This window comes from Talpa occidentalis, unplaced genomic scaffold, assembly GCF_014898055.3.
Source record: "Talpa occidentalis isolate TD23 unplaced genomic scaffold, MPIMG_talOcc4v2.1, whole genome shotgun sequence".
NCBI lineage: Eukaryota > Metazoa > Chordata > Mammalia > Eulipotyphla > Talpidae > Talpa > Talpa occidentalis.
Genome location: NW_026555331.1, coordinates 142810479 through 142836460, shown reverse-complemented (window position 1 = coordinate 142836460; position 25982 = coordinate 142810479). Strand labels below are relative to the sequence as shown.

General features: G+C 42.3%; 1 protein-coding gene across 7 annotated transcripts in view; it reads right to left on the bottom strand.

The window, feature by feature from the left end:
• Positions 1-25982, bottom strand: part of CALD1 (caldesmon 1) — a 170521-nt gene that overhangs the window by 6939 nt on the left and 137600 nt on the right. For 4 of the 7 annotated variants that reach the window (XM_054692688.1, XM_037513589.2, XM_054692690.1 and 1 more), the window contains 10 exons: positions 24915-25061; positions 19911-20871; positions 18588-18665; positions 14148-14293; positions 9487-9730; positions 8025-8165; positions 5797-5840; positions 5620-5701; positions 3326-3463; positions 2796-2891 (listed from right to left, as the gene is read on the bottom strand). In XM_054692688.1, coding sequence (XP_054548663.1) covers positions 2796-2891; positions 3326-3463; positions 5620-5701; positions 5797-5840; positions 8025-8165; positions 9487-9730; positions 14148-14293; positions 18588-18665; positions 19911-20871; positions 24915-25061 — 2077 coding nt within the window. The remainder of the gene's footprint in view (positions 1-2795; positions 2892-3325; positions 3464-5619; positions 5702-5796; positions 5841-8024; positions 8166-9486; positions 9731-14147; positions 14294-18587; positions 18666-19910; positions 20872-24914; positions 25062-25982) is intronic. The other 3 variants (XM_037513565.2, XM_037513547.2, XM_037513555.2) reach the window with 1 other exon arrangement.

Sequence of the window (25982 nt, the reverse complement as noted above, 5' to 3'; positions counted from 1 at the left end):
AGTGTAGATGGATATTTAATTTTAAATAACTTTCAGGGACACCAAGTAATCTTGATTTGCTAAACCCTTTTGAGTACTTTTAATTCTTGCCTATAAGAAAATGAGGACATAAGTAGTGGCAGAGGATGGTTTTTCCCTTCAGTGGATTTTAGAACTAAACAAACCCTGTGGCTTTCACTTTTGTTCTGGAAGTTTCACTGCATGAGGACCATTTTGTTGCATAAATTTCCCTCTGATTATTTTTTACTGGCCACAGGCCACACATATACAAATACAAACCCAAGTTTTCCCTTCCAGCCATACTCACCATGGAATATAAATAAGGAACTGAGACTAAATCACCCCTGGCTCCAAACAGGAGGTACCTTTGGGGGCCTCTTATTTGTTGTCCTCTTAGGCCATCCTTTGACATCCTGGGCTCAAGGTCAGTCTGACCAGAGTTCCAAGGTGTCAAACTCAGATGCCTGCTAGGAAGGGCCAAGCCAGGAACAGAGATGTCTGAAGAGGCTTGGAGTAAGAAAAGGAAAGGAGAGAATCAACAAATTCAAGAGTGTATGTCTCCACACCTCACAAAAGTGTCAAATTATAACCTAAAACAGGAAAATTAAGCATAACCATGTGGATCAAACTATACAGATCTTAGCTGCTGGCTACTGGTGTGAACCCCTTAGACAGGATCCTTGCTTGATCGATCCTTCTAAATTATCTTCCTGGACTTAATCTTTTGCCAACCAACTTTCGTGCATTTTCAGGAAATTTCCTCTCTTTTCTGCTGTACCCATAGTGTCTGTCAGTTACCCTCCTGTCTTGCTGGACTCCAGGTCATGTCTTCTTCCAAAGAGACTGCCATGTTGCTATTCATACTTAGACAAGTGCTGGGTGTACTAGTCTTAGAATGTCAATAAAGCTTAAAGTTCCTTACCGAGTATACTCAAACTAGCCTTTTATTTACAACATCAGTTACCTACTGGTTTTCTGGAAGACCTTTCAGTAAGCCACTCTAGTGTACAAAATCCAATGGGACACCAGAAAAAAAGAGATTACTATACTCTACACCAATTACTACAGTCTCTTTTCCTTTCTCAATCTCCCCATCTAGAAGGTGGTCCAGCAGATTACTTACTAAATAGTAGGTAAAGCAGGCAATGATTCTATAGTTCTGTAATACCTGATGGACCTGCCATTTTTAGGTCATCCATAGCCCAGAATAAGTGGCTTTCTGTGGACACTTTGACACAGTTATACCTATTGTCATAATAGCTGACTTGAATCTCCTAACTTCTCTCTAGAATGACATAGATGATGAAAGGTTTTTAAGTTAAAGTGCTGATTAAAGAATATGCGTCAAGCCCTGGACCAAATGTATGAGGATAATCTGGTATAGAAATTAAATCGATCGTAAATACTACAAATGTGAATCTCCGCTACAATGTGCCAGACTCATCAAAGAGAAAATGTGTACCTTTCTCTTTTTCCTTGATATCTTAGGAGGGAGTCCATGAAATTTCTGCCCTTTTATTATACACATATTTTGGGGAGAGGGTCCTCAGATTTTATTAGTGTTTGAAAAGGGTTCATACTTCAAAACAATTAACAATCACTGGTATGGGACCACAACACTCACATAAACAGCCATTAAAAAGTGGCTTCTATTCTTCATGTCATCTTGGGTGCTGGGAAGCTTCAGGCCCTACAGAGCCCACACTTTCTGTCCTCGACCCCTGCCCTTGACTATCTCCTTTCATAGTTCTCCTTCCCTGTTTGGTTTACATGAGTTATACCTCTTGGGAGCCCAGATACTAAGAATCTCAGGTGGAGTATTAATTAAATTGACTACAAAGAGTTGTGACCATGAAAGGCATGGAAAGTTTCCATTTTTTCTTTTTAAGTTGGAAAAGTGATAAACTTTAGTGACTTTGGAGATAAAATATGGAGTGAATGGATATAATAAATGCTCTGGCACAGAGGCCCAGGGTTTGGAAAGCTTTTGTCTATCTCTGCAATGGAGTGGCCATAACAATCAAGTCTCTGTGCTCACAATGAAGGTCTAAAAACCAATTTGACAGAGAAAGATCACCACTGTAGAGTAAGGAACTTAAGGTTTTGATTACAAGGCAAGTATCATATACATTCAATGAAAAGGCTGAAAGAATACTTTTATAGTAAGAGAACCATATTATAATCCTTGAGAAAAGTTTTGATTATCAAAAGTAACACTCACAACCAGTTTTGAGGGTTTCCAGTTTACTATGTTTTTTAAAATGTGGCTTTCTTTTGGAGATGTTGACAATTAAATTGTAGCAATTATTTCTACAACTACCTCATAACTCTATTTTTGTGTTCAGTTACAGAAATTAGGCAAATTATAAAATATGTATCCAAAACAGCCAACCCACACATTCTTTTGGAAATAGTTGGTAGGGGGGAGCATCTTGACAAAGAAGTGGTCAAGATAATTTGACATTTTCATTTTCAAATTCCTAGCTGTATTGTGTACAATAGAAACCAACCAGATGGACCAGTCAAGAGCACAAATGTGAAGGGTCCAATATTCTGGTTAACTACTATTCTCAGGGTGGAGAGGAGACCATTTGGTTCCATTTTACCCTCTAGATAATCATGGAACATTTGCTCAGGGCTGTTCTCTCTACATCTCAACCTCTCTTTGTTTATTATTCAGCAGTGACAGCAAAGAACAGGAGTTTTCTTCACCAGGCAAATAGAAAAAGTGCCTGTTTTCATCTGCTTCTGCAGCTATGAATCAAAGACATTCAGAAAAATCAGAAGCTACTTACAGAAGGTTTGGGAGCAGGGGACTTGTTTCCATCTGGGGTTTTGGTTAGCCATTCATTGATGCGGCTGGAAACCCCCACCTTCAAGCCAGCAGTTTCCTATAAAGAGTCAAAAATCCCCCAAAATATTAAAGTAAAAAAATTTTACTAGGAAAGAAATCTTCAAAGCAACCTCAAATACTATTAAGTATTAACAGTAACCAACCATTGACTGTTCAAGTTAATATTTTTGAATAAAATAAGCCTTAAGCTTGATGTTTGAAGACTATGTCACCTGGTATTCTCCCTCTGCACCTCACCCCACTCCTACCCACAAGGGGTAGTGATTAATTTCAGGTACTTTATTTAGAGTGATGTGGTCAGAGTTTGGTCTGGTCTTATGAACATTCTCTTGGAGTTGGCTTTTGTGGTCATTGCAAAGGAACGTCAGAACAACACCATCTTCACTACTTTTATTAACTAGTGGACTCCTAAAGAATATGCAGGAAAAAAATCCAAGCTCCAAAATGAAAAGCTAGAAAGCCTGTGCTCACCTTGTTTGGTGTGCCGCCTGCGGAGGGAGATGAAAACACATCACCTTTCTCCCACATGCTCTTGATGCTGCGCACGGCCTCAGCAGGGACAGGAAGATCTGAGGCTGCTGGCTTCGTAGGTTTTGAAGTTTTTGTTCCCTGAAATGTGTAAATTATTTTTAGGATTGGTGCTGATAAGTCTATTTTCATATAATTATAGTTGCCATCCTCAACACTTTCATTTGCACTCACTGCGTAAACACCTTCAACAAAAATGAGATTCAGAGTTTCTGCTGCAAAACTACAGTCTGATGACAGAGAGATCTCAAAATAAGCCCTGAGATTTAGATCAGAGGGGCTTTCAAAAGTGAAGCTGTCACTTTGTTAGGACACCACTTATTGGTAAGGTGACCTTGTACTTCATTTCTTTAGCAGAGGGTTAAGTGCCTACTGTGTGCAGGGAAGTGCGAGGCTCTGGGCCACAGTGGTGCTCAAGATGGTCAGCTCTGTGAGCTGCAGGGGGCTTCCACTGTACTAGGAGAGAAAGACAGTATGAGTTGTCCATGTATTTATTTCCCATTGTGCTAAGTGTAATGAAAGACAAAGTGGTGCTAGAAAGCCCGCTGAGGTCACACATGGTGGGGAACGACACTTAGTTTACAGGAGCAAAAAAGGAAGTGACATTTAGAGACAGATCTGGAGGACCTGGAAGTGGAAGGTAGAAAGAAGGAGCAAAACCACCTCATGCAGGGGTAACAGTATATGCAAAAGACTGACCACAGGGAAATTCTAAAAGACCCAAAGAGGAGAGACCACGTTGTAGAGCAGGCCCACAGGAGGAGTAAGGAGTGATTGGGAGGGAGAAGGTGTGCATTCAAAGTATTTTTCCAGAAGTAGCAAAGCGCACACCAGAATCATGCAGTGTCTCTGCTGGTCCTCCTTTGTGGCCTGAGGCTTGTGTTGTCAAGAGGGTCAGCCAAGAGGGTGGCACTATTGATGGTCCGAGCATAAACATTTCTCAGGACCATGTCAAGTCTGCAGCCAGTCTTGACCTCATCTACCCTGTTAGGACTATAGTCAGTTCAATGAAGAAAAAGAACCCTGCAATTTGTCATATGTTAGGGGCCATTTAATTTTGTGAAAATCACCTCTGGGGAGTTAGGATTTGATTATTCATTTGATGAATCATCCAGACCCCTCTCTCTCATTCCCTTTTATCATATGTTTGTGAACTATTTTATGGGTATCTCCACCCTGCAGTACAAAGGAGAGGGAGAAATCAAATGAGACTGATCCCATTACTTTATAGCAGGTGTTCTGCCATAGAAGGTTAAAACCATTGAAGAAAGTCCACAAAGGAGAAAAAGCAGGGTCACATCTTGATCGGTGACATTCTACCTGCTTAGTGCTTTGATACTTGCAAATACACATTATTTCTAAATAGAGTAGAACCCCTAAGTCAACTGGGTATAAAAAAAATAGTTGGAATAGACAGACCAAGGCACGTAACCATGATCCTTCAAGTATAAAAGAATTAATTTGAAATTGTGGATGATTAAACCCATGATAGTTATTGTATTTATAATAATTTATTCAGTGTACCATTACTTTTATTTGATAACAAAAGCTTTTATAAACAAACAAAAAAATTAACCAAGGTTGTAAAGTACCTGTTTAAACCTCATCTGAGAATGCATTTATAGGGAATTAAGGATACTGAAGATGTACTTGTGACCACATAAAATACGATTAAATACCATTACATACCAATAAACCTATTCATTAAAAGAATGACACTTTCATTAAAGAATACTTAGGCTACAAGCAGCAAAGAACAATTTATTTAAAATTCTTCTTTAATTTATTACTATTTTTCTCTATAACTTGTTCAAAGTATAACACATCTATAATACATTAATATTTAATGCCCTATTTAGTTACTGGACTTGATTATTGTCCCAAGAGTTTCTTTTTTTTAAAAAAAAGATTTATTTTATTTTATTTATACAAGAACTGGGGTACAGGCCAGAGTGCGGGAGGGTGAGAGGATTCACCGGAGACAGAGCAGGGAGCAGAACAGGCAGATGGACCGAAAACACTGATGAGGGGAGCGGCAGGCAAGACAGGAGAGGTTTGCTGCACTGTTTGGGTATCTCCCTAGCTGGTCGGGAATTGAACCCGTGCTGCAGAGTCTGCCAACAGCTTCACAGCACTGCACTCAACCTGCTGCACCACTGGGGAGGCCCCTGGCCCAAGAGTTTCTACACTGCCAGAGTCTATTTCTCTTTGACCATCACTCCAAGGCCCTCTCTCACCTCAATTGCACTGGTGTATTGTTCCAGTCGGCTATCAATCTTGGAGACCACTGCTGCTTGGTGAGTTGATTTGACGCCACTGCTAAATAGATAAACACACACACACACATACATAAAAATATGAGCCTTTTCCTGCAGGGGCTGATGATTCTTGATTGAACAATCAACCATATTTACCTTTTCTGTACAGACTTATTTAAAAATTCTGCTCGCTCTTCGATCTAGAAATTGGAAAAAAAAAAAGACAAAACCAGTTAATATTTTCAATTTGTAAACAATTTCTTCTCTGATGCTGGTGAATAAAAGCACCAGAGAGTGTGTCAGGGTATCTGGGTGTCAGGCACTGATGCTTTGCTGGAGGAGAAAACTTTGTAAAATCTCTAGTGATAATGAGATTCAGGAGGTGACACAGGATTGCCAGAGGGCAGAGGAAGTATGTGGAGAAATATGAAGTACTGGAGATAAAGATTAGACAGATGGAATAATATACTGTCTCTGATACAGTATAAATCAGAGGCAAAATAAATTATATTTCAAGGCTGTAACAATAAGTTTTTTAAAAACACATGTTGTTAGCTTTAGGACATGTCTATATGCATACAGAGGTACCATACTATTTGATTAACAAAAAATTTCCACATTGTTTTAACTATATATTTGATATGTAATAGGATCAAATAAGACAGCCAACAACTGTGAACTACTCACTTACATCTTAGCCGAATTTCCTAATGTGATAGCTAATACTGAATTTGATTTGCCAACAATAAATCGTTGGTTTGCCCTGCATGTAAATGATGGGGTTAGGGATGGAGTGAAATTGGGGCACAGCTTTTTTTTAAAGATTTATTTATTTATACAAGAACCGGGATACAGGCCAGATGTGCTGGAGGGCGAGAGGATTCACCAGAGACAGAGCAGGGAGTAGAACAGGCAGACTGACAAAATACACTGCTGAGGGGAGCAGCGGGCGCGACAGGAGAGTCTGCGGCGCCATGTGGGATCCTCGCAGGCCGGCATTGAACCAGCACTGCAGAGGCTGCGGACAGCTTCACAGCACTGCACTCAACTGCCTGCACCACCAGGGGAGGCCCAATATTGATGCATTCTTCTTGGTAACTTCCTTAACCTAGTGACTTTGGGCAATGCAACAACGTACATGAACTTGCAAATTAAATGTTCTGTATAAGGAATTTAAGGAGGGAAATTGGCTCTTTTGAAGACCAAGAGGTGGCAGTGTTGCTCTGATAAAACCTGGGGAAGGGGGTGTGTGTGATATAATTTTTAGAAAATTGACACTCTTTACTTCACTCCCCTTTCACTCCAATATATGAAAACAATAATAATAAAAGCAAAATTTAAATTTACTTAAAATTTATCTTTTGCTTGTATTGTGTAAGAACACACATTCACTGCCAATCTAATTTGACTATGAGAAGCTAAGTTCAGGGTTTCCCAGACAAGGAATAGCAGCCATGAGAAATCTACAAATGAAAGTGGTTGATAATACTTAGAGATGAAATATCAAATGTATTTCCTGCACTGGCATTCTATAGTGTGAACCTATGACCATTTACAAACATTTCAATGCCAAGAGTAGGAATTCCATTGCAGAATATGAAATTGAGCCCTAAAAGCAGAGCAAAAGTAACTGGCTTTTTGTCCTCTTAGTATGTCACATGATGAGACTGTACACACATTTAAAGAGACCCACATGCATGTGCCTAGCCAGCTGGACCCTATCTGTGATGCTAAACCCCCAATATTTATTGAGCATCTTTAAGGAGTGTTAGCCTGCAAAGCAAAATATAGATTTGAAAATAATGGCAGATGGGTTAGTCTTTCTTGAATCTTCTGCTCTCTTTCCCCTGCATTTCAGCCTTTCATCTTCTCCCTGGCAACTCCCTCCTGCTCTTTTTCTCCTCTCCAGCAGCACCTATGTCTTATATACCCCAGGAGCTGTGCTCCCTGCAGGCAGGAGGAGGACCACACCCTTCCTGGCAAAGGAGCCTGTCCAGGTCACGTGAAAACAACTTTACCATTTGACCCCTACCACTCTGGCTGCCCTGTTTTTTTTAATAATAACAAAAAGAAAAATGAACAGTTAGCATGAAAAGCAGCAAAAATAATTGATTTGCCCATTTAATACATTTCAAATACTTCCATTTTCAATTTCTCAAAGAGAAATCTAGTATTTCCCAATGTCACGCAATGTCATTTAAATATATGCCTACACATTTCAGGTACAAATTGCTCCAGTTCTCTCCACTGCTGAAAACAGAAGCTATGGAATGGCTGAAAGAGGCAGCAAACAGGTAAGTGAATACTTGAATAACCTGTAACTACATAAGGTGTTAACCCAAGTTTCTATTATATTTTAATACCGGCATTATCAGAGGAGATACCTTGAGAGATGAACCTTTAGGAGTGAAACATTTGAATGGTTTCTTGTCATCTGATAAGCTATCTTCTGGCATCTTTTGGCGTTTCTCAGCAGCTTCTGCTCTTCGCCTTTCAATCTCTTCCTTTAGCCTTCTCTTCTCTTCCTAACAGAGAAAGAACAAATAACAAGGACGTCAGCATCAGCTAGAAGCACAAGGAAAGACACTGGCCCATCCTCAAGGGCAGTCACCAGAGGTGAGTCTGAGCTCACGAGGCAATTGTTCAGGTGTTGCCAGTCCCCACTGTGCCTTCTTGGTCACGTGACTTACCTGCTCATGCCTCAGTTTCTTTTTTTGTTTTTTAAAGATTTTATTTTTATCTATTTATGCATACAAGAACTGGGGTATAGGCCCCAGAGGTGCAGGGGGTGAGAGGATTCACCAGAGAGAGAGTAGGAACAGAACAGGCAGACTGACTGAAATACACTGCTGAGGGGAGCAGCAGGCGAGACAGGAGAGGTCTGCCGTGCCACGTGGGTAGCTCCCTGGCCAGCCGGGGATCGAACTCGTGCTGCAGAGGCTGCGGACAGCTTCACAGTGTTGTGTTTAACCCCCTGTGCCATGAGGGAAGTAACTTCTGTGCAACTTATATAAATTGATGAGACTCTATTGGCCAAATTGTACAAGAGATGATTTTATGGTTGTCCCCACCTTAACAGGGCAGATCCTTTTAGATGGTTTGACAAACCTGAGGTGCTGTAGTGTGAGCTCACAGGTGTTGACAGTCTGTCTATGAGCCCACCTGGGCCTCCATTCCTGACCTAGAACATTCTCCCTTGTCTTCGCTCTCAGGCAAAAAATTCAGCGCTCCTATCCAACTGCTCACCCTGTAGGGATGATTTTTCGGGATATGTATGTAGTCTTTTGACTGTTCAAGCTAGTTGGAGACTAAATGCCCTCAAGCAGGGATTGGATTTTCGTTGGTGAGTCTTGAAGAGGGATCCTGTTGGTTACCTTCTGGATGTTTGTGACCCCCTCAGATTCATATGTTGAAATCCACTCCTCCCCTCCCCCAAGTAATAATATTAGACAATCAAAGGGATATTATTTGGGGCCTCCCTGGTGGTGCAGGCATTAAAGTCTCAGCACTATGACGCTATCACCACCCACTGCAGCATGATCCCTGGCCAGGGAGCAACCCACATGGCACAGCAGACCTCTCCTGTCTCCCCAGCTGCTCCCCTCAGCAGTGGATTTCAGTCATTCTGCCTGTTCTGCTCCCCACTCTGTCTCTGGTGAATCCTCTCGCCCCTGCACCCCAGTTCTTGTGTGCATAAATAAAATAAATATTAATTTAAAAAATGGGGGATAATATTTGGCAGAGCGACCTTTGGGAGGTGATTGGGTCTGGAGGGAGACCGAGGCAGGCATCCCGGCCAAGTCCCCCAGCCCCCCAAACCCCACCACCCCGCTGCACCCTCCTCACCTCCTCTCGGACTTTTCGCTCCGCTTCCTCCTGCTTTCTCTTCTGTTCCTCCTCCTCCAGGACCTTCCTTCGCTCCTCCCGCTTCTTCTTCAGCTCCTCCAGCTCCAAGGCTGCCTCCTGCTGCTTCTGTTTCAGTTTCTCGAATTCTTCGCTCTCGGTTTCCCCTCGGCGGCGGCGCAGCTCCTCCAGCCGCTTGCCGGCTTCCTCGGCCTCCTTGGCCTCGCTGGCCTTCCCTCCCGGGCGGCTGCGGGGCAACGCAAAGGATTTACAGACGCCGGCCTGCAGCCTCCTCCAGGGGCGTGGGCTTTGCATTCCAGCCCGGAGGGCTAGACAGGGGCGCTCACTCCAGAGCAAGGGGTCCCCCTGGAATCTGAGCCCCTCTCTGCCACTTACCCGTGGTTTCCTCAACTGTGCAATGGGGGCAAAGCTGCAATGTCAGCGGGCCGGTGAGATGGTGCAACCAGTGTGGAAAATAATACAGAGGTTCCCAAACAACTAAAAATGCAATTACCATAAAAGCTCCTGAACCCCACTACTGGGTGAATATTCACAGGAATTGAAAGCATAGTCTTGGAGAGATATCTGCACACTCATGTTCAAGGCATAGTTATTCACCATAGTCAAGAGGTGATGTTAGGGGGAAAGGCTGTCCTAAAGCTAATTCCATACAGGCTTTGTGGACTCCACCCCCACCCCAGGCCAAAGCCAAAGACACTGGGAACTCCAAATCCCATCCCCACCGAAGGGAAAATGGCTGGGACCTGAGGGTGGGGTTAAGCAGCCAGGTTGGTATAAAGCCAGACACTGGGCTTTGGGGGTCCCCCATTTTGGCTCTCCGCCAGCTCGCAGCGTCTGGCCAGCTCTGAGAGTGCCCTTGGGTTTCCAGGTCGTCGGATCGGGTAGGACGCATTAAAGACCTTATTTCCCTATTTTCTCCCTGAGTTGTCCATTTTCCTTATTTCCTTTTCCCTTGTAAATAAACCTTTTATGAACCTTTTGTGTGTGCCTGTAGTGGAGTATTAGTAAGTCCCTTTTAAGTGCGCGGGTGAGGACCCACAGCCAGGAACCCGTTCAATAGCGGGGCTGTCCTATAACAGTGAGAGCAACCCAAATCCCTTTAGTGGATGAATGAATGGACAAACAACATGTCCTGTAGCCACACAATGGTATATTATTCAACCTTTAAAATGGAAGGGGATCCTGTCACCTGCTACAACAGGATGAAACTTGAAAACATTATGCTCAATGAAATAAACCAGCTACAAAAAGAAAAATACTGTATCATGCCCTTGTGGAAGGCATCTAAAGGACTCCCTACTTTTCATCACCTCAAAGCTTGAGTATTAGAGGTTTGTGAGGGATGTTTCCCGCCTCTAACTCTTGTTTCAGTTGTAAATATGTATGTAGATGTGATGGAAAATGTATTTCTTTCCAAGAGCTGAAGTTAAAAAATTTAAATATTATTCTAGGTTTTCACATTTAACATGAACTTTCAAAATTTGAACTCAAACAAGGTTAGAGGATCCCTTAAAACTTGATGTTGTTCTTTCATGGTGTTATAAGTCCATACGCTTGTGACTCCAAAGGGAAAATCTCCTTCCTTAGTTCATTCCCTCTTTGGAGAGGAGTTTGGGGCCTCCCTTGTGGCAAAGGGGTTAAAGACACAGCACTATCAAGCTATTGCCAGCCACTGAAGCACGAGTTCGAGGCCCGGCCAGGGAGCTACCCACATGGCACAGCAGACCTCTCCTGCCTCGCCTGCTGCTCCCCTCAGCAGTGTATTTCAGTAGACCCACCTGTTCTGCTTCCCACTCCTCTCTGGTGAATCCTCTCACCCCTGCACCTGTGGCTTACACCCCAGTTCTTGTATGCATAAATAAATAAATCTTAAAAAAAATTAAAAATAGAGAGGAATTTGCTGTCCATCATATAAAGTTGGACTGGAAAACATGGCTATAGAATCTTCTCTGAATTCCACTAGGTGTCGCTCAGTCTTCATTTTGGAAAAATAAAATGCCCATTCTTAGGGACTGGTTAAATAAATTATAAAACATGTATCTGGCAGATATCATTAAGTGTAGGCGTGTATACATTGGTATAGAAATATGATACACTGTCATGCAAAATACAAGAATAAATTAAAATATATAGTTATACTCATACCTACACATACTGTGTGTGTGTGTGTGTGTGTGTCTGTGTCTAATTTGAATGTATGCACACAGAAAATACCTGGAAAAAACTGACTGGTGGTTTTTGTGGCGAGTACTTATTTTTATACATCATTTTCTAAATGTTTTATAATGAGTATATTTTTTCTTATATTCAGACAAAACCAATTCCCTTGTTAAAAAGACGAACAGAGAGCAAAATAAATTCTCACTTTAATCTCTCTGTGAAAGCTTTGGTATAATCTGCTTTTTCTACAACTCACTCATTAAATTGAGATTTTTATGTTATGTTTCAGAGAAAACAATCTAGTCAAAAAAAAAATGGACTATCAAAAGGGACAAATCCAACACAGGGAACTACACACTCAAAAACAGGAGCAAGAATTTTGTCCACTTCACTTTTGCTCTGATGTGCTGGCATGACCTGGTCATTAGGGTGCCATTGATATGGGAATTTCTTCCAGAAATTTCTCCCTTCCCTCCCCCACCCCCATTCTTGGCTTCTTTAGATGTAAGTCAAGATGAAATCAGATCTTTCACAACTTGTTTTCAGTTAGGCTAATCTAAATAGAGGCTCTCATTCCCTTCCCAGCTCCTCAATTCCTAACTACATGGAGCAAAACCAGACTTTTCTGCTTTTATCTGCAACAAGTTCTAATTGAAACTAAAACTAAGAGGGTGGCAGTGAAACAAGCTAATAGTAGGGTGGTGGCTTGTTTCTGTCATATTTTTCTGCCCAAAGATGAAAAAAATCAAGAGTCACAGTGAAGTGTTTTTAGTGGTCAAGCTACTGCCATCCTTGGTGACTTTCTTTGAAGTCACCAGCTTTCTGGATTTCTCTACAACGGACAAATTAATTACTAATTTGTGCTTTGACTGAAGCTGGCTGGCAAGTTTGCTAATTGTTAACCAAACTTCTATTTACAGAGAGATTTTGTTGAACATCATTTCTCTTAACAAAAATGTACATTCCTACCCACAAAGCACATTTGAAACTATCAAATAATAAAGCAAAAAGTATTATTAGGCAATAATTCATTGAACACTTTCCATGAATCTGATACTGTTTTAGGAATTAAAATATTACCTTACTGGCACTTTAGCAAGCTCTGGAGTCAGCTTGCCAGCCGGACTCCAATAGATGTCTAGATTTTTCTATAAATTCCTAATAAACCCTTTATTTCCATATCTACTTTCTTGCCAGTCCTGAGTATCATCTATAGACACTGCGCTTCACATTCCTTCACAATCAATTTAGGTCTTTTAGGCATACTTTTCCTTCCACATACTTTAGGCTCTGTTTTGGATAAATATAGGTTTCTGCTCAAATTTTTATATAGAAAAATTCTTTGGGGGCAACTATAATTACTTAACATCTTAGCATCTTAGAGAAGGTAGAAATGTCCTTCCCTAGAAACTGTGCTAATTTCTGAAGGCTACAAAGACTTTGGTATAAGGAGTGTGTCCAACTTCTGGACAGCACTTGCTTGGGGACTTTCTTATTTGAAGTGTTCAGAAAAACAGTCTATAGCCAAGGCTGTTGCCAAAGAGTAACCCCAGGAGGATCCAGGTTTGAGGGACCCAAGACTCTTTTCTACAATATGTGGCAGAGCAGCCACTGACATTAACAGTGGAATTTGGCACCAGGGGTTGGGGGGAGTGTGTAAGATAGGGCACAGAGGATCATGTAGCCAGGTGTCTGTGCCAGCTTCTGTAAGTTGAGTCCTACCGAAATTGGTGGTAACTTTCTGCGTTCAATATGTGTAAAGTGAGGATTTACCTGCATATACTAGTTATGTCCTGAAATCAATTGCTCAGATTTTCTGCTAAGTGGGGGATGAAGTGGGGAGAGAAGGGGCAGCTGAAGCTATGCAAGGGATTTTCCCAAACTGTATTAAAAGACACTTTAGTTCCACACCCTCTGCCTCCCCCTGAAAAATTCCTAATGTAACTTAACATTCAGACTCTCAGAGCTTGCCCAAGAGAGAGCTGGTGAACTAAGTTCAACCTAGTGATTCCCAAGTATTAGGTGACAGAATAATCTTAGTTTTATGCAACATTTATTTGCAACCTTTAGAAAATACATTCTTGACAATGTATTAGGAAGTGTCTCTTAAGAAGTTGGCTGGACCCTACAGAGAATGACTCCCTAATATTGACCCCTATCATACTGTTTCCTCATAAACTGATGCTCCATGAGTGTATTAGGTCAGGGAGGAAAAACATGGATGCCAAGCATGATCTACTTGCGAAGTAATGGAAAAAGCAGATTGAACGTTGTCCTGGCAATGACGGCTGACTTCTGTTAGTGATTGATAGCCTGACCTGCTGACTGAGTTTTTCTAAGACAATAGCCAGTGACCTCACAGCAGAAACATGTTGCCTGTTTAGTATGTTTCTCTCTGAAGGCACAGGAGAGAACACTGGTCTCACCCAACCCCTCCCCCACCATGGGAACACAGTCACTGTTAACCTGTCATTACTTCTCACCTGAAAGTATTCTCCGTGTGCTTGAGTTTGTGAGTCATGAATTCTCCATTCTGAGACTTCACTTCTGTAAATCCCTTCTTTCCATCCAGGAAGCTCTTAACTTCTTCTTTGGTCCCCTTGTCCTTTTTCATTTTCTCATCTTTGATCTGACCAATATCGGGAAGAAACATAATGATTTAAAAATCTTATTAGGTTTTGGTCCTATTACCAAATAAGGCCCCCAAGTTCTTAGGAATCCAGAAAGCTCAGAAGTAAAATGAACCACTAGAAGACGATCTGTTAAAGATAGAATCAGAAGAATATCTTAGATCGTGAGCTCTGGTCTTCCAGGCTTTCTGCAGAGACCTAACCACAATTTTAGGAAGTCAAAATCATCCCCGATTTCACTGGAGCTTTATTTTCCAGTGCAATGGAGGTGGTATTGCTTGGAAATGATTATGTTCTGGGAATGTCACGTAAAAGTGGCAGTCTGCAGTTCCTGCTGGGAAGAGTGATTGTTCATGTGACCTTGATGGAGCATGGCCAGATTGCTTGGCTGGACAGGTTTCTTCTTGGGTAGGGGAGAGAATGCCTCTTTGAAAAGGACACAAATGCATTGAGAGGAAAGAAAAGGAAACCTAACCAGTGAACCAGATCTGCCAAGCCAGTTTAAGCAGATGTCAGAGACCACTCCTGCATTTTACACAAATAAGTAGTGTCCCAAGGGTAGAAGGCATTATAACCCTTCCTTTGGGAGGACGACTCAGAGGCCTGTGGGACCGTGTCTATAGTCACCTGAACCACTATCATTAGAAAGGAATAGGGAAACATTCCAAGCTTTACCTTGACTTCCATGACGGGTGATAATTTAGTCTCTGGAAGTGATTTTGTGATTGTGGTGGGAGGCAGAGGAAGACAATACAAGGAGAGCAGGTGTTCACTTAATATCTTGTGGGTTTGTATTACAAATTACTTACAGTAAATGAGACATTTTATCAAACTGAATTTACATAGTTTTTTTGGGGGGTAAAAAAGGATGCAAGTTATTTCACCTGTATCATCTCACCCATTCGTAAAAGGTGAGTGAAAACAGGTGAGGGTCATTGGTTTTTTTTGATAAAAAGTGACAAAGCACTAAGGTTCTAAGACACTTAGGGAGGGTGGCGGGGGGCTTGAGAATTTAGGGCTTCCTTCAAGAGCTGTCCAGGAGAGTATCCCCCTACCTGACCACTCACCTCTTTTCAACTCTTCTTTAGGCACCATCTGAACATCCACTCCTAAAGTGTCTATTTCAGTAAGCTGACTGTATGTCCTTTTCTTTTGCTATTACTGATGCTTTTTACTGAGAACTCATTTCCTGGTTGCCTTCTTTGGATTTCACTGGATTAAATTACTACAAATTACTCCCTACTATGTTGCCCTAATTAGGCAAGACTGATCTTTCTCCAAGGAGTACAGACCTAAACTATCCCTGGAACATGCTGAAGAGGGGGGCTCTAGTTTGGCTATTTTTTCTAAGAGTTTTGCCTAGAAGCCAGAAAACCTGAGTTTTATTTAGTTTCAGTGCTGTCAGCAAATGATATACTTTGAGTAAGTCACCTAAGTCCCCTGGGATGTTCAGAAAAAGAGGAAAATGGATTAGATGATCCCTTCCTAATCATTCATTCTGTCATTTCAATCTTGGCTCCTGATTTGTCTGAGAGGTTACAGAGAAGAGACGGAGGCTCCAAGCCTGTCCTACAGCTTTAATGTGGCTCCTTGGCGGCTGTCCTGGTCCAGTGAGGAATCAGGACTCGTTGGGCAGACAGGAGCAGGCAGGGTCTCATCTCAGCCTGTCAGTGTTGGACAGAGCCCCCTGAAACTGTGCACTGGACTTTATATGCTGGTTAGCAAGTATCTGGGGATACAAATTTGGGTGTGAGGGTATCCCCTTTCACGGAGCCCTTGAGGCAAATTCTGAGTCAAACCTCAGGAGTGTGGAGCCCTATTCAAAGAGAAATTCCCTTGAACTCTTTCTCCTATTGTAGACTCAGAGATATTTCCATTCTCCCAAAGCGCATGATCTGATTTACTGTCAACAGTGTTCACAAAATAGATTTGTAAATCAATAGATAAATAACAGAAGAATTTTCTCATCCCTCCTCCTGTCAACTTTTTAAAAGTTCTGCCTTTATGGGCAAAGGTTATGGTAGATGGCATGATTCCATTCTCTTTGGAAAACTTTCTGAGAAAAATTTCCAATGAGTTAATGATAATTTGAGTTTAAGTGAAAATTATTTTCTCTTTCTGGAAAATCAATAGAGTAATCCACCATGTCTTTCCTTTATATTTTAAGCAACACAGTGACATAGTGGATTGGATTCTAGAGCAGATTTTACCTAAGCTCATGTGATTCTTGAGAAAAGCATTAGAGATCTTCTAGGTCAGGAGAACTGGAATGTCACCATGGAATCATGAAGAAAATTGGTGCTGATGGATGAGTAGGTAGCCAAGTGTCCTGAAACAGTGGATGTGCTTCCTATGTGATAATGTTGGCCTACTATGCGGAGGAGTCTGGCCAAACCTGCCCGTTTGGATAAATAGAATTTGGGGACATCCAGTGGACAACTCATTGTTGTTTGGGGAAGGGGGGTGGGATTTCAAATGACCTATCCTGGTGCCAGAGAGGCCCTCAAAAAGCCAAAGAGAGCAAGTCGAAGAGGACTTAGGAGTCAGTCTCTGTATTGTATGTTCTTTTTATTACTTGCATTATTATGCAGTTGTTGCTTTGCATTGTGGGATTATTTAATTGTATTGTTTATACTGTATTTGAATATTTACAAACATACAGATTTGTTTATTTGATTCCAGAGGAATGACAAGAACTAGGCTTATGCACTTTTATTAGGTCAGAGTCTCAGTTCCTTTTCTGGGTCACACTTCTGTCACATGGCTGTCCCTGCTACTGAAAGGCAGGCCCAGAGGCCACACAGGGGAGCTGGGGCTCCACCCCAGGCCCACCGAGTCACAGGCTGCATTTTATGAGTTTCCAGGTGATTTCCATGTGACTAACATCTGGGAAGCTTGGCTTACAGGACGTGAATATTGATTTCAAAATTATATGAATAACTATACTGGAAACTGTTTTTCCACTAGAGGTTGGGAGTGGGGTGGTTTCAGAACTCCGGGGTCAAGGACTAAAAAGAGGTATTTTCCAGTTGGACAGGAGAAAAAGGAAAGTGGAATCTGTTGCCACAGAGTTAAACTGCAGTGGAGAAAGAAGGCTTTTGTAAGGGATTGGAGTAGCTTCCAGAAATGTTTTCTTTAAGGCTCAGGTGAGAAGACTCACATGATGTTTGTGTTGACTTGTGGTTGACAGATCCTGCAGAGTTACTGGAGAGGAAAGGCCTTTTTTTTTAAACAAAAATGGGGGGGGGGTGGGGAGAGGGTGTTGTTTAATATGGCCACATCATATAAAATCTGACTTCAGGCTGACTTCAGGCATACAGCTAGCCAGAGGGGCCAAATCCTGTTAGAAACAGAGGAATCTATCACACAAACAAGGGACTATTGTTTTTTTACATCAATCTTTAGGAAAAAATGTTTAAGAAAATAGCCATCTCCCTACTTAATCTGGTGGACTATTTCCTAAATAAGGATTTTCTGCTTCTAGTTATATGCCACGAGGGTAGAGAACTATGGCATTTATCTGAGCTGCACTCAAAAGCTACAATTCCAGTAATTCAAGTCTTCTCATCTTTGATAACTTAGCCTGACCGAGTTCAAATATTTTGAACATTGTCACAATGTACAGGATGACCTGGGACGCACAGAGCCCATAGTTAAAACAAGCATTTTGACCGAGGTGGCTCTTTGAAGGTGTGGCTGTGACATCGTCCCTGCCACGCCTGTGCCTCGGTTACTTACCTGCAGTCAAACACCCTGCCACCAGCTCCTGTGTGTGCCTCAGAAATGCAATGCAGAACATTTTGCCAAACTTTTCTTTAGGAAACCAAATATCATCTTCAGCTCATCCAATTTTCTACTGAGATATGTGGGGGGTGTTTTGCCTTTGAAAAGTTCAATCATTAATCAAAGCCAGTTGGAAATATTTCATGGTTGAAATGAAAGGAAGTTGGCTCAAGGAATAAAAATCAGCATGGAGAAGAGGAGAGGGCAGGAAAGATGGATCAGAGTGGGGTTTGCCAAACTTTTTGGACTGCGCCTCATAATAAGGAAGGTGATTGACACCATGGGGCCATACTTACTATGTACAGCACCCTTCAAGGTATGTTATCCTCTTTCATTTTTGAAAATGCTGATGGACACATTTTGAGACGCTCTGGTTGATTCTACCCATCAACGAGTCAATGCTTGAAAAACACTGGATCAGAGGCTCCCATTTTGAGACCATCGGACCCCGATGTCAGGGAACATGCCCTCTGTGGTGCTCTGGGGAGCTTATTTCTCAATAATATTTACCTCTTTGTTTTTGAAGGCAGGCTTATCTTCTTGGGACTTTTCTCTTTTAACTTGCACTTTAGTCCCTTTTTCTTCTTCCTTTTTATTTTCAAGAATGGTAAGGTCACTCATTTCAAAGAAGCCCTTTCTAGCTTACCAGAGTGATGGGGTGCTCAGATCATTCTGCGTGCGGTATGGGGTGACTTCTCTGCTTTCTCAGTGCTCACATTGCCCCTGGGGCCAGTGGTTCTCAAAAGCCATGTGGGGTGTTTTCTTTCCACCCACTGGTTTTGTTCTCATGGGCCTGCCCTGGTGCTCACTGAAATCTAGCGTGACCTGGTGCTCCTTGAGCATGCTGACAAACCCCATGTGTGGGTTGCTGCATTCTATTCCTGCTCTTCTCAACTGGAGCTGTGCTCATGAACCCCTTGGAAGAAGCAGGAGTGAAAGACAGCTTCAGGGCAATGCAGGCTTAGTGACAGCAGCGAGTTTTCTCTGCAAAGCTGAACAGGCAAGCATCTCATTTTTCTTTTGCTTCCCCTGGGGAGGTGGTGCTTAGATAGAGAGCTTTTAATGTAGGCTTGCAGACAGAAAAAAAAAAAACTTTCTTAATTTACAAACACCGCACCTTCCCACCCCACATTCCACCCTTCCTTGTGCCACCTGAATTTATTTGTGTCATTTGGGTGGTAAAAGGAGCAAAATGTATGCTCTTAATGACCAGTCATAAATCGATGCTCTCTATATGAATGGCTTTCTGCAAGTCTACATTGAGCTCAGGGCTACATGATGGCAAATCAGGTAAATTTTCTTTTAAATTAAGGTCCAAACTGGCTCCTTTCTTACAATTTAATTTTAAGAGGTTGATATTTCTGATCAGGATTCTTTGTATCAATTTCCCACCCCAACTTTTCTAAACTTGTATTCAATTCCCAACACCTGGAAAAGGTGAGGCGCCACAGTGCTCTTGCCTCATGTAGCCCCGGGGCTAGAGGTAAGTTGTTAAAAGGAATGAGTTTAGATGCAGGTGCAGAATCCTAAGTCAACACAGTGCCACCACATTTATCATCCTGGGGTGAATTCATTTTTCTGGCTTTCATAACAACCAAGCGCAAAGCAATTCATTTCTCTCTGGTTATCCCAGTAAATTTGGTTGATTGAGTATTTAGCCATCCCTTGGCTGCTTCACGCTTGCAGATTGCTATGGCTTGAAAAAATGAATCCCTTGCTAAATGACCAAGCAGGTGGGGCTCGGGGAATGTGGCTTCAGTCGCAAATTTGATGTGCATTACATTTCTCGTAAGTCACAGGCATCACACATTTGGTGCAAAATGTTTACTGTACCTGTTTCTTTTGCACAGCTGCCTGCGGTTTATCTTCTTGTACTTTGTTTTCATTTACCCATCTCCCTTCTATTTTCTCATCCACCTTCTCCCCATTTATCTTTTTCTCTTGCATTTTACTTCTTTTCTCTGCTAGCTCCTTCTGTCGTCTTTGCTCTTCTAGCTTAGCTTTCTCTTCTTCCTCTGCCTTTGCCCTCTCCCTGGCCTCTGCTGCCCTCCTCTCCTCCTCCTTAATCCTGGCCCTCTCCTCCGCCTCCCTTCTTTCTCTCTCCTGGGCTGCCGCTTTCTCTTCGGCTTCTAGTCTTGCCTTCTCCTCTGCTATCTTTCGGTCTTGCTCAGCTCTCATCCTTTCTCTTTCTTCTGCCTCCAACCTAACCCTCTCTGCCTCGGCTTTTGCTCTTTCTTCCTCCTCCTTTTCATCGGCAGCAATCTCCTCTGAGCCCCGTCCCTGTTCCTCCTCTGTTTGTGGCTCTTCGGCACCGATCTGCCCATTTTTCAATGGCATTACCACACCTTCCTCCTGGCTGGCTGTTGTTTTCTCTTCTCCTACTGCCTCTACCTGGTTTTCCTCAGTGCTCCTCTGCCTGGGCTCCTCGTCCTCCTCTTGCTCCTTTTCTTTTTCTTCTTTCTTTTTTGCTTCACCATCCCTCCACTCACTCTTCTGGTAGGACTTGGTGATGATTTCTGTTTCCTCTATGTCATATCTTTCTTGGCGACCGTCTCTCTTTTCCTCCTTCTCAGCGGTTTCGTTTTCTGCTGTGTTGTTTTGTGTTCTTCTGCTCGGGAGGGACAAACTCGCATCTGTTATTGTGGGGTCAAACTCCTTCTGGCGCTCCAGGGCTTCCTGCAGGCGTTTCTGGCGTCTTTCCTCCCGCCGAGCCAGGCGCTCCTGCAAGGCGGCCTCCTCGTCGCCCTCTGCCTGAGCATTGGTGGTGGTGGACTTGACCTCCTCGTTGGCCACACTGCAGGGCAGAAACACCAGAGACAGCTTACTGGTTAGTCAGCCAGCTGGATTCATCCCCATGCTGCACCAGAATGGACAGCAGCTGCCCGCAGGGCCAAGCCCCTGTGGACACCTTGTGTCCCCCCTTGGACCTCACCATATCGGGAAGTGTCCACCAGACTTTCAACTCACAGCTATGTGAGTCTTTGCCTTTGGTCTTCCTCTGGGTGCTGGGATCTACTCTACAAGCCAAAAGTGCTGGGTATTCATGCTACCTTGGGACCTGCCCTCAGATGAAAATTGATGAGCATTAAAAAAAAATGAATTAAAAATTTTTTTAAATTGGGCCTCCCCTGGTGGTGCAGCGGTTGAGCGCTGGGCTGGGAAGATGCCCGCAGCCTCTGCAGCACCAGTTTGATCCCCGGCCGCCAGCGAGGGTCCCACATGGCGCGCAGACCTCTCCTGCTGCCTGCTGCTCCCCTCAGCAGTGTATTTCATCATTTTGTCTGTTCCGTTCCGCGCTCTGGCTCTGGTGAATTCTCGCACCCTCCTGTGCTTCTGACTGTACCCAGTGCTTGTATAAAATAAACAAATCTTTAAAAAAAATTTTTTTTTAAATTGAAGTAATGGGGCATTATAACATTATGTAAGTTTCAGGGGTGCAGATGAGCATTTTTAGCATATATAAACCTCAGGTCCCCTCACCTTTTGAACTGGGTAATTCCAAGGTGCCTGTGCCATTCTGGATCTTAGGGTTCCCCAGTGCTCTTGAGCTCCGGATACCCACATGTAAATTGCTTGATGATGAAATATTTAGTTGGTTGCCCTGCCCTTCCTGTCTCCTGTCAGTGTTTCCTGGATTACTTTACAAGTCAACTACTTGCATTCTACTCTTTGTCTCAGCACTTGCTTCTTGGGGAGCTCAAGCTGAGATGGGGACCAAGCTGACATCATGAGTGAATTCCTTGAGATCGTTTGGCAGTCTCACTTGACACCAAGAATCTGGACTCCCTGATCTGGACTGGGGGAAGACAAAGTATTGGGAGAGGGAGGGAGTGACTGTAGTGGGAGAGGCTGTCCTCACAATGACCCCTGCGTAGGGACTTCTAACTGTCGCCATGGTTCACAGTCCTCCTTCTATAGCCACTGGGAAGCGATTGCAGGCAAGGACTATATTTGCTGTCTTCTCCTCTTCCTCATACCTAGAAGGGGCCATAGGACCGACACTTTCCTGCGAGATGTGAGCCGAAGTGATGTGTCCATCACTTCATACTACTGAGGAATACTCAAATGCCAGTTTTATTTATTAACATGTCACTTGGTAATTCTGTAACTGACATATTTATTTCCACAAATATGGAGGGAAGGGTAGTATGATACAGGTAAAGGATGACTAGGCTAGGTTTCAGAAAACATGATTTCTAGAATCAGTCTCTTGTTAGCCCTTTGATTAAGCTGAGTTCTAGGTTTTTGTGTGTAACAATCAAATGAAGTCATGGGTCTGTTGTGGTAAGGCATTCTACAGAGTAGTATTTTGTCTTGACAGTGAGAAGTGGAGTCATTTTCTATCCTCTCTGTCTCTGCTGCTGGTTGGATCACAGGACTCCAAAGGAGTCAGGAGCTGACAGTCACCAGAGGAAAGATGCTTGATCTCTTCTACCTACACATCAGAAATGCCCACACTGGACTAACAACTCATAGTAATTGCACTTAAATACTAAAATTTGGGGGTTTGTTGTTATAGCAACTGACATTACCCTACAAATATATGTACCATCTTTGTCTTTGGTCAAGATTTTCATGAGTAAAGGGTCTCTTGCCCTTCTTTGTGACAGCAGACAAAGGACTGCCAAATTAGATGTTTATAAAAAAAGCAAAGAAAAGGGCCTCCCCTGGTGGCGCAGTGGTTGAGCGCTGGGTTGCGAGGCTGCCCGTAGCCTCTGCAGCACCAGTTCAATCCCCGGCCACCGGTGAGGGTCCCACAAAAAAAGCAAAAACAAAAATAAAAACAAAATAAAAAAGCAAAGAAAATCTCTAAACACCAGACTGCACCAGGTCCATCCCTTCACTCACTACTGTGTGATGCTGGACGCTGCCCAAGCAAAGGGTGTTGGTCCTCACTGGCAGGAAACACCAGTCATGTGACCCCAGGGACTGTGACCGGAGTTGGAAGAAGATGCCTTGCAGTGTTTAGAAACTCCATCAAATTTCATGGTTCATTCTGAACTTGGCCCTTTTGAAGTTCAAGTTCACTTAATTTTAGAAAAACATATTTCACATTTAACAAAAAGAAATGGCAGAGAAGCCCAGATTTTAAACTTTCTTGACCTTTAGCTGTTGCTGCAGGACACTCTCTCTATGAATTAGTCATATAAGGATTACATTTCCCTGAAAATACAAATACTTTAAAATTTAAGGGGAAAAGTCCATGCATAAGCCATTCGGATCAACTGAATTCAAATCATTTATAAAAGGAACCCCAGATTCCAAAGAGCCAGCTAGGGTAAAGTACTCTTGAGTTAATCTAACAAGCATCACTGAATCTTTTCCTATTTATAAATGACAGCAATCATCAGAAGTGAAGGACTAGTTAGGGGACTAATTTAGTCCCTAGAAGAACATTTATTTTTCCTCTGGGTCATTAACATCAGTGGGAAAAGTACGTGTTCTCAGATCTGAATACGCTTTACTAGAAAAACAAAAACATGTATTCAATCAACAACCTGACATACTCGATAATAACAAAATATGAAAAAAGAAGAGACATAGAAGTACAAGCAAGATTTTAAGAGCAAGAAAACTGCAGGCCACTAGTAACTTTCAAGTCATTGTTGATCACTCACTAATAAGCAGATTTAGAGTGTGTATTCTGTGCAAGACACTGAATTTACCATGTATTATTATCTCCTTTAAGCTTAACAACACATTTAAGAGAAAGGTGTAATTTGAATTTAAATTTCACAGAAGAAACATAGTAAAAGGTCAAGTTGGGATTTAAAGCCAGGTCATGAACCCCAGAGGACATACCTGGAACCTCTTTTCTGTACTCCTTCTTAATTAAAAGTTACTTACTAAAGGACAAGATCTCTGTTTCTCCACTTAACTGATTAGTCTCCTCACTCAAGTAATTCTGCCTGCCAGCATTTTCAAGTCTGCTCTCAGAAAACTTCTCATATGCTCATTAAGAACCCTTCCCTTTAGAATTTTCTAAATAGACTGAGTTAAAGGAACTGTCAGCCATACACAAAACAAACCATAAGCTACACTCAAGATCTTATGTGGTGGTTTATATTATATTATGTTTAATTTATCCAGAGTTAAAATTAAAATCAATTTTTCTCCATTTCTCTCCTCTACCCACCAAATAGCCTCATTTCTTCTACCCTTTGGGGCATTCCAATGACACACCCTAACCATAGCACCATGAGCTGTGTGAGCCCATTTCTGTTATAAAAGCCTCTTTGAACCATTTGAGCCAATTGAGTATTCTTGACTTTTCTGATTTCTACCAGGATCTATACAGGCAAAAATGTAATGGCAAACTCATGTTTGTTTGAATAATTACATTAAATTAAATAGAATTTTGCACCTTGCTGACTATTACAATGATTAGAGAATATTGATTCAAGGCTATATATTAGGGAAAAGAATAAGACATCTGCAATTCTGGGCTTCTGGGCAGGGGACTCTATTAAGCAGATATACCTTCAGTTCAAAACAGATAGCAGTACTCTAAAGAATGAATGTAAATAGCTCTCCTTATTTAAAGATGCAATCCATAATATTTAATAGATTAAAAACATTACTCATTTATAAAATAAAGTAAAATCCTTCCAAAGGAGTATGCTTAGGGAGTACAGGAGAGAAAGAAGTATTGGTAGCCTGATGTCTAAATCAGACTGATCATCCAATTGAATAATTGCCTGAAATGGCCACCAATTAAACAAGTTAGACTTGAAAGAGAGTGAGTTGACGGAGAAGGAAATGCTTTGCCCAGCACAGCCATTCATCAGACAGATTGAGAAGCAACTTAGAAATTCTCCATTCTGAAGAGGCCAGTACCTGTTCTGGGCATTAACCTCCACCTGGTCTGTCACCTGCCCCAAGGATTCTTCTTCTTGCTTCTGCCGCAGCCTTTCCTGTCGAGCTCGGCGGCGCCGTTCCCTGGCAGCTTCTTCTTCATCATCGTCATTCCTCTGGTAGGCGATCCTGTAACATCACAAAGAGACTCCTGAGTCAACGGCCAAACCCCTTTATCCGTTTCCGGGCTGGGTCAGTCCTGAGTCCCTTCCTAACATGACTACTGACTGAAGCACAGAGTTCTAAAAGGACTATTCTGTTCCTTTAGTTGAAAGACCTGATCTGCCTGTTTTCAAACTGTAAAGTGCAGAGTCTGAAAAGCACTAGACCAGTAGTCACAGAGAACTGCACGGGGTGGTCAGAAAACGTTTGAACTGACACAGTCCACACAAACACAGGCTTCCTCCAGAGACTGCGCATTAGCTTACTGAAACGTCTTTACCAAGCTGATTGCCATTAGATAAGATCTAGAAGTCGACATCCAAACCACTAAACCAAAAACAACCAACACATTGATTAAAAAGATTCAGCATGTTGTTTGAATGGCTTGTGTAGATAATGTCAAAGGATCGTTGAAGAATCAAGCTAAGTTACCAAAGAAGGACTTTGACATTAAGAAGCCCAACTTGCTAATTAAAATCAAAAGCAAGATTTTATTTGTCCCTCTCAGTTCATTTTCACGGGAGAAAGAAGGTGTCCCTTACAGTGAATGCTAGGGGACTTCAAAGCCAGGGCATATTGCTGGATGGCACCTCTCTTGTTCTGAAGCAGGCTTTGGTGCCCATCACCCATGTGTTGGGTACATCGCTGTAACCTTCAGGAGTGTGTTAGATAGAGCTGAAGGGCAGGGCAGGTAGACGGGGCATAAAGGACTTCATGAGCATGTATGTCATTTGGCTTCCAGAGTTTCAACCGAAAGAAACACCTATTAGGGAGCTGATAGTGCCACTATGTCAGATATGTTTCCTAAAATGCTGATTCCCAGGTAAAGAATTGGAGGTGGAGAAATAAACATGCAAACTCAATAGGAAAGCCCCTGCATGGTTAACT